The sequence below is a fragment of the Malus domestica genome, chromosome 01, assembly GCF_042453785.1.
Source record: "Malus domestica chromosome 01, GDT2T_hap1".
In the NCBI taxonomy this organism is placed as follows: Eukaryota; Viridiplantae; Streptophyta; class Magnoliopsida; order Rosales; family Rosaceae; genus Malus; species Malus domestica.
In genome coordinates, this window is record NC_091661.1 from 26478936 (window position 1) to 26487690 (window position 8755).

Genomic DNA, 8755 nt, shown 5'->3' on the forward strand with positions numbered 1-8755 from the left:
ATGAAAGAATTTCAGTTTTCCTTATTCAATTTAGGTTTGGATTTCAGGAAGTCTACTTGGATTTGGATAAGTGTAATTTCCTAGTCCACTTAGAAATAGGAATTCAATTAGCCTTGGGACATGTAAGTCGACTTTATGCCTATAAATAGGGTGCAACAAGGCTTAATTTTTAGAGAGAAAACAGCTTAAGACAGTCGAGAGTTTTGATATTAGTTCTAGGGTTTGCAAAAGTTCTGTAATCTTTATTATTAATTAAGTGAGCAGTTAGAGAAATCACAACTGGACGTAGGCAAAAGTTCTGCCGAATATAATTCTTGTGTTTTTCTAAGTTTTTCTATATTTGCTAGTTTAGTCTATTGTCGTTGGTTACATTAAAGAACAAGGTCTAGTGGGCGTGTTTTTCAACAGGCAATTGAAACTCAGAGGTCGGCTCTATGTTAAGAGTCCATACTTGTTTTCAATCAGAGGTATGCTCTATGTTAAGAGTCCATACTTGTTTTCAATGGAACTCATAATCGGCTCTAAGTTAAGAGTCTAGACTTGTTTTCAATGGAACTCAGAGGCCGACTCTCTGTTAAGTCCTGTTTCTGCTTGTTTCCTTCTTGGTGACAAGCTCGTTGGTTTGCACGGGCCCAAACCTTGGCTCTGATACTATGTTGGACTTTTGGATCAGCGGGCCTGTGAGGCCCCACTCTAACAACACCGATATTGTCCCCAATTTTATCACCTACCAAATCCGTCAGTTGTGAGGTTTTATCACAAAATGCCTCTATATTAGTTGGAGTGGGGTAATCATATTTAAACCCCATTGTTTTCTTTTCACCCACCGATGTGGGATTCCAACATTGAAGTGCTTGTAAGCGGTAGAGTGACCACAATCCACTGAAATTCAGTCGTGCTTTGCTTCAGTTCCACTAAGATAAAATATTTACCGTGCTACTGGAAAATCAAGAGAGTACTAAGAACAGGGGTCCAAGAAGTAGAATTTCAATCGTGCCATTGATGGAATGAAGGCCCTATAGTGTAAGGGTACGTAGTGGTCAAGGACATTTCGTTTCATAGCGGTTGGACTACTGTTGGTTTATGTAACCGAAGGCCCCAAAATGATTGGAGCTATATCATGACCAACAAAAAGTGAAAATGACTGGAGAACAAGGCTTATCTTGCAAGTAACCAATAGGCAATAACAATCCCACACCCACCTTGGTGGTTCTGAATAAGAAATCTGTATTAATTATATGAACGTTATAATTTACTAGACCAATAGTTTCCGAGACTTTATAAAGGATAGATCAAACTAACGTCTAGCTAAATTAAAATCTACATGTTAGCTACAAACATTCTTATATATATGGCTCACCTTCACAATACATATAACAATGTTAAATCGGCAAGATCCAGAAATTAACAACATAAAATACGAACCTGAAAAGAAGCCAAGTCCACTAGACGCAGCAGAAATTAAGTGTTCTTGCACAGCTACAATGCACGTCCCGTGAGGAATTTAATCTTCTGACATTTAATCAACTTCAAGAATTTGCTTCATCAAATTCAAGCATGTTTGTCCATTTCAAAAACGTCCTGGCTTCGGCAAGTCATAATTTCTTTTCAAGCATATGTAAATGAACATTTTCTGATAATTAAGAAGTATTGACTAACGCAGTTGGATAATTAGGGCATAACTATTAGTTTATGGGGTTCGATCGAGGTCGCGCTTATGGCGGTGGCTGATGACTAGGTGGAGGTTGCATTGCCGGAGAGCAAATGCAGCAGCAGTACGCTATTATTTATATGGCTTATTTAATTTTTGCAATAAATCTCTTGAGCAAGCAGCGCTGCAGACCAGAAGCAGAATCAATAATATAGTAGTGTGTGCTCCCTTGTGTTGGCTTGAAGGAGTGGAAGTAGATTATATACTAGGTTTACTTTTTGAGTAATGTTATTCATATCATGTTTTTGTACGTACCATATTTTCATACCACCTTAGGTGACATTTGATGTGGAAAGCCATATCATTTGAATTAATCAGATTTTAAAATTAATTCATTATTTAATAAACTAATAATTAAGAAAAACTAGTTAATTAAATGTTGATTGTGGCTGTAGACATCGAAATTTCGGTAAATAAATGTTGACCGATAAATCAAAGTGTCAACGCTCATGTATTACATAAATTTTACACGTAGCATGTGATTAAACGAAAATTGAAATGAGTTGGAAAAGTCATCAAATAGGACATGTGTCAACACCTGGCAGAAACGACTTATTTCATCTGGGATATTATATTCAAAATTAGGCATTGGAAAATTCTATAAATACAAGCCCATTTCATTCATTTAAAGGGACCAATTCATATTACACCTTGAAGCTCTGAAGCTCTGAAACTCCGAAGCTCTCAAGCATCCAGGTTCCCGAAGAATCAAGAAAGCCTTCTTCGTTCTTCGTTCATCGTTCTTCCAAGATCAAGCCCCGACGGCCCTTGAAGAAAGTGTTCTTCGTTCATCGTTCTTCCAAGATCAAGCCCCGACGGCCCTTGGATCAACCATCCACCAATTCAAGATCAAGCCCCGACGGCCCTTGAAGAAAGCACCATCGTTCATCATCCGTTCATCCAAGATCAAGCCCCAACGGCCCTTTGGATCAACAACGTCGACAAATCCACACATCCAACCGTTCTTCAAGATCAAGCCCAAAAACCTTTGAAGATCCGTTCATCACTGTTCTTCAAGATCAAGCCCAAAAGCCCTTGGAGATCCGTTCGTCACTGTTCTTCAAAGATCAAGCCCAAAAGCCCCTTTGAAGATCCGCTCAAATCCACCTTCAAGATCAAGTCCACGGCCCTTGAAGAACGTTCATCCTTAGATTAAGCCCAACGGCCCTTTGGATCAATCACACATCCACAAATACACACCTTACGGAGATCGAATCAGAGGATCAAAATAGAGAGAGATTGTAACCCAAAACCATCAAATACAAATATTTGTTTGTGCGCGTCGTTTCTTGTCTCTTTTGTTTCAGGAATTTTCCGTGTTCACAAATTGGCACGCCCAGTGGGACGATCTCTGCCTCTCATCTCTTTCTCCGTTCAAGAAATTCGAGCACACTTCCAAAATTAATGGCATCAAGGAAGACTCAAACTGTTCCCGCAACCGGCGCAAAGAACAAAAGCGTCCTCGTCGCAACTGGTGTCACTTTGGGCATCACGACTCGAAGCATGGCAAGAGCTACTTCTGCCGCCTCTTTCACCTCTGCATCAACTATGCCAAGGGAACAAAAACACCCAAGGCATGAGCCTTTGATCACCTTAGCCTCACTAAGGGCACCAAGGGGGGAAAGCCCAAGGAAATACTCCGAATCCATGCTCTCCGATGCCGATTCAAGCGACAGTCCAGCCATGCAAGTCATGACTATTGGAGCAACTTCAATCGATGAGCAGCTGGCTCAAATGAATGAAGCAATCGCAAGGCTAACCCGAACTGTGGAAGAAAAAGACTTGCAAATTGCAGCACTAGTCAACCGACTGGAGGCGCAGGACGGCGATAAACCCGACCCAGAGGATGATCCACTAAAGGGAAGAGCTGGCGGAGACGAAGAACCCCCGGTGAAGAAAATCGATGGGAAGCCGGAGCCAGACCAAGCAGCGGCACTCATGGGATCTCTTTCTATCCAGCAGCTGCAAGAGATGATCACCAACACCATCAAGGCACAGTACGAAGGGAGCTCATGTACCTCCGGATTGTACTCAAAGCCGTATTCAAAGAAGATCGACGCCTTAAGGATGCCGAGGGGTTATCAACCACCAAAGTTCATGCAATTTGATGGAAAGGGAAACCCGAAACAGCACGTGGCCTACTTCGTTGAAACTTGCAACAACGCAGGAATCGAAGGGGATTACCTCGCCAAGCAGTTTGTGCGCTTGCTGAAAGGAAGCGCCTTTGAGTGGTACACGGATCTGGAGCCTGAGTCCATCAACAGTTGGGAGCAATTAGAGCGGGAATTCCTCAACCGCTTCTATAGTACCCGCCGCACTGTGAGCATGCTAGAGCTAACGAGCACAAAGCAGTGGAAGGACGAGCCAGTCATTGACTACATCAACAGATGGCGCACTCTAAGCCTTGACTGTAAGGACAGGCTCTTGGAAACCTCTTCAATCGAGATGTGCATCCAAGGCATGCAATGGGGTTTACAATACATCCTTCAAGGCATTAAACCGCGGACCTTCGAGGAATTGGCCACTCGCGCCCATGACATGGAGTTGAGCATCGCCCATCATGGGAAGAAAGAACCGGTCACCGACTACAAGGACGACAAAGTTCTTGGGACAAAGGCGGAAAAGACTGCATGGAAACCCACCAAGGAAGCGATGACGGTCAATACAGGTCCCGTCAAAATCTCCACACGAGGCAAGGTGATTCAAAACGAAGCTTTTCGTGATCAAGAGATGCGTAGACGCACTTTGAAGGAGCTTGAGGAGAAGACTTATCCATTCCCCGACTCTGATGTGGTTGCCATGCTGGATGACCTGTTGGACAAGAAGGTGATCAGTTTGCCTGAGTGCAGACGGTCGGAAGAGATGAATCGTACCGACAATCCAAGATACTGTAAATTCCATCGCTTCATCAGTCATCCGACAGAAAAATGTTTCGTGCTGAAAGATCTTATCATGAAACTGGCTCAGAAAGGAATCATCGAGCTAGATCTTGACAAAGTGGCGAAGTCAAACTATACCACCTTCACTTCTGGCTCTTCCGACTCAAAGTTTTCACCTCAACCGCTGGGGGCATCGTCCAAGACAAGCAAAATTGAAGGATGGACTCAAGTCACTCCTAAGAAATTGCACAAGAAGCATACGTCTCCTCCACATGTCCGCCAATTGGAAAGGGGGCAAAGCAGCTCTTGTCAACCTTCAAAGCAACATAAACGTGTTGAAGATGATGAAATTTCGACACATAGATCGTCCATCCCTATCACAATGCGTGATTTCTTTCCTGAAGACTTCTTCAATCACTCGGTCAAGGCTCATTGCTATGAAGATTATGAGGAACGCCTCTCCAAAATTGCTTGACAAACACACCAACGCTCCTTGCCTGCACGAGCTGAAACTGCAACACGGCACCAAATGCTCCTTGTCTGCACGAGTTAAAACTGCAAACGACACCAACGCTCCTTGCCTGCACGAGCATAAAAGGCAACACCAACGCTCCTGGTCTGCACGAGCATAAAAGGCGACGACCCAAAGCTCCTTGCCTGCACTAGCCTAAACTGCATGGCACAATGCTCCTGGTCTGCACGAGCATAAAAGGCAACACCAACGCTCCTGGTCTGCACAAGCATAAAAAGCAACACCAACGCTCCTTGCCTGCACGAGCTGAAACTGCAACACGGCACCAAATGCTCCTTGTCTGCACGAGTTAAAACTGCAAACGACACCAACGCTCCTTGCCTGCACGAGTTAAAACTGCAAACGACACCAACGCTCCTGGTCCGCACGAGCACAAAAGGCGGCACCAAATCGCTCCTTGCCTGCACGAGTTGAAACTGCAAACGGCACCACCAAAAGAAAATACAAAAAAAATATGTATGTATTTGAACTACGTTTTGACTTGATCTCTTTCTTTGGAAGGGTACGTAGGCAGCTCGAGCATTCAAAATTTTGAGTTCAGTCACATCAAAATATAAATAAATGTTTTATTAAAGAAAGTCAATTTTATTAAAAAAAAAATGATGAATACATATGTTTATGTATTTAAAAAAATAAAAATTCCTTATACATACATATATATATATATATATATATATATATATATATATGTCTTCTATCTAGCAGCAATAAACCCATCAAAAGGAGGTTGGCCAAGCCCAAAGCCTATTGTCCAAATCCAGCTCCAAGAAGAAGAAACCCAAATCAAACCAGGCCCATCTCCTTCCTTGTCCACCAATTTCAAAACCGGGCCCAGCTCTCAAAGCCCATCTTCACAAGTCTCACTCTCTCTGCTAAAATGGCTGCGGGGAATGTGAAACCGAGCGAATCGATGGTCTCGATGATCGTCCTTCCTTCTCCACCGTTCCGCCGCCTACTCTCGTCTTCTCTCGGTCGGAGCTCCACAAAGCCTTCAGATGCAATGGTTCAGGATTAGGGTTCAAAGGTGCTGGGATCAAATAGATTTGCAAAGCTTCAGAGAAAATGGTAGATCTGCTCTCGTCTTCTCTCGTCAGCCCTCATCTCCCCCATCTCTTTTTCAAACTTCTGGTGGCAGAATTGGTTGGTGAATTGTTAGAGTCCATCAATCCCTACCTACGACCATTCTCACCAAAACCCCCAACTTTCCCTTCCGCCAAGCTCCCACAATTGTAGAGACACCAATTTAGACAACTCTCGAAAGAGATTTTTTGAGAGAGAGATGGCCCAAGTGAGCAAAATCTGCAGCAATGGAGCTCAAAGCATCAATCTTTTGCCCAATGTTTCCAAACCCCAAATGCCCAGATCATCAAATTTTCTCCCATTGAAGTCCCAGTTTCTGGGTTCCTCAAATTCTTTGAGTTTGAAGCTGAAAAATGGGCTTGTGGGCAGTTGGACCGTCGGTAAAGTCAGGGTCGATCCGCTTACAGTTGCACCTTCAGTTGCCACAGCAGAGAAGCCGTCCACGGTTCCGGAGATTGTGCTGGCAACCTATCAGCAAAAAAAAAAAAAAAATCTGCCAGAATTGAATATCAAGGTATCTGGTGATCCAATAATGATCAAATTCCAGGATGTGAAACCGACTCCTGCTGGGACAGTGGCACAGTGTGTTTTGCTCCATTTGGATGGTTCAATCAATTTCAGCAATGTGGAATAAGGCAATATGTGTTCAGCAGTTCAACAAGGGCACTTCTCCATAGCGGTCAAGTCCATTGCTCATTCTCCAGCACCAGCCTATGACCTCTGTGAGCTTCAATCGCGACGGTTCGATTGTCGTCTCCGTCAGCCACGACGGGTCCTGTAAGATTTGGGACACCGAGTCGGGGACTTTGCTGAAGACGTTAATTGACGATAAAATCAGCCTCCGTCTCTCCCTTTTCAACTGCCTTAGACATCTCATCGATCGGAACCAGGGGTAGATAGCCGAAGATGGCATAGCCCTTACGGGTCAAGTCCTTTACGATGTGGTTGTATTTGCCAGACCAGTGCGCAGCGGTTGGTGCAGCCTTCTGTGCCACTGTGTGGATGGAAGGGTACTTGTTGAGTCCGACCCACAACTTCACAGATTGGTTCAAGACAAAGTTCTTGTACTCAGTAGCTGCATAGTGAATAGCTGCGCGTGGACCACCAGTTTCAGCCTCCCTTACAATTCTCTGCCCCTTTTCCGCTGCTTTCTGGATCAAGCAGTGCGCTTGGCTTGCAACCTGCTTGGCCACAGGAGCATGCTTGTCGAACTTGTCTGTGGCTTCATCCACCTTGGCGTCGAGGAAAGTGAGGACATCGTCAGGAACGCCCTTAAACTTCCGGTAAACGGGACCAACGACGGCGGTGACCGCTCCCTCTACCGTCCCGACCATCGATCTGAGCGGCCCGGAGTTCTGCTTGGCGTAATCGTACAGATTCGAAATGCACACCAGGGTCTGAATCGCCGCCACCCTCAGAAACCCTAGGTGCTTCAGTTCCTTCTCCTTGCCGATCTCTACTCCCTTATCGACGGTGGCCATCGTTTGCAGATTCTTTCTCTTCGCGGCGTTTTTTTTTTTGAGATTCCGGGAAGTCGCGACTGAAAGGGGAAAAAGGCTTCCGAAGATCCATACAGGTCATGTGAATAAAGTGTATTACATAACATCTACATTTTCTGTGACAAATGGTAAATACATTGTGAGCGGCTGTCAGAGGAATGGCGTGCATGATGACGGTGTGGGCTCGGTAGGAATTGACAAGGTGAAGTCTGTTGGCTGTGCTATGTGTCTGTGCTTAGTAGCGGTGCTCTATGGCTGTGCTCGATCAGTGGCGGTGCTCGGTGGCGGTACAGCGGCTGTGCAATGGCGGTTGTGCAAGGTAGCAAGAATGCAGTGGCGGAGCAATGGTTGTGTAGTGGCAGTGGCAAACGTCAAACGGCGGAGAGCTTCAATAACCGCCGTCAAACGACTAGCCGGTCATGAAGCCTCGACTGCAGCATCTCCGTCGTCTTCATCCTTTCCTACAAATTCCTCATCCCGTCACCCAAATTTATACAGAAAAGAAAAGAAAAAAAAAAAAAAAAAAAAAAAAGGTGGTGGTGCATCTGGCACCATGTGAAAAAAAAGGGGAATGGTGGATCAAGCATCATGTGAAAGCAGACGAAAAAAATAATAAAATAATAAAAAAAAAAAAAAAAAAGAGAAGGTGGATTCTTGGTGGCTAGCACCACGCAAAAAACAAAGGGAAAATGGGTTTTGGGATGGTGGATCACTCCACGCGAAAAAAAAAAAATATATATATATATATATATATATATACAGCAAAAAAAAAAAAAAAAAGCATTAAGAGAAATAAAGTCCGTTTTTATTTATTTTTTCTGGAAATTTTACATAAATTTGCATTATACATACTTAAAAAAAAAAAAAATCAAATCAAATTTACAAGAGAGGATCTTCAAGGACGATCAGGTGCCGCCTCACCACTCGGCAGAGCTCCAGAAATGAGAGGCGTCGGAGGTTGACTGTTTGAAGCCACACCACTCGGCAGAACTCCAGGAAGAAGAGGAGCCGGAGGTTGATCATTTGGAGCTTCATTACGCGGTACAGCCCCAGA

The 8755-nt window shown here is 44.2% G+C and overlaps 1 protein-coding gene across 1 annotated transcript; it reads right to left on the reverse strand.

Annotated features, from left to right (window-relative positions):
• Nucleotides 1-7020: 7020 nt before the first annotated feature.
• Nucleotides 7021-7748, reverse strand: LOC114826381 (REF/SRPP-like protein At1g67360). Its single transcript, XM_029106474.2, has one exon. The coding sequence runs from the start codon at nucleotides 7681-7683 to the stop codon at nucleotides 7021-7023; it is 663 nt and encodes a 220-aa protein (XP_028962307.1). The 5' UTR covers nucleotides 7684-7748.
• Between the last annotated feature and the right edge of the window lie 1007 nt (nucleotides 7749-8755).

Bases quoted from the DNA above. Each gene is read 5' to 3' on its own strand.
- LOC114826381 (XM_029106474.2), bottom strand. From the start codon at position 7,683: ATGGCCACCGTCGATAAGGGAGTAGAGATCGGCAAGGAGAAGGAACTG.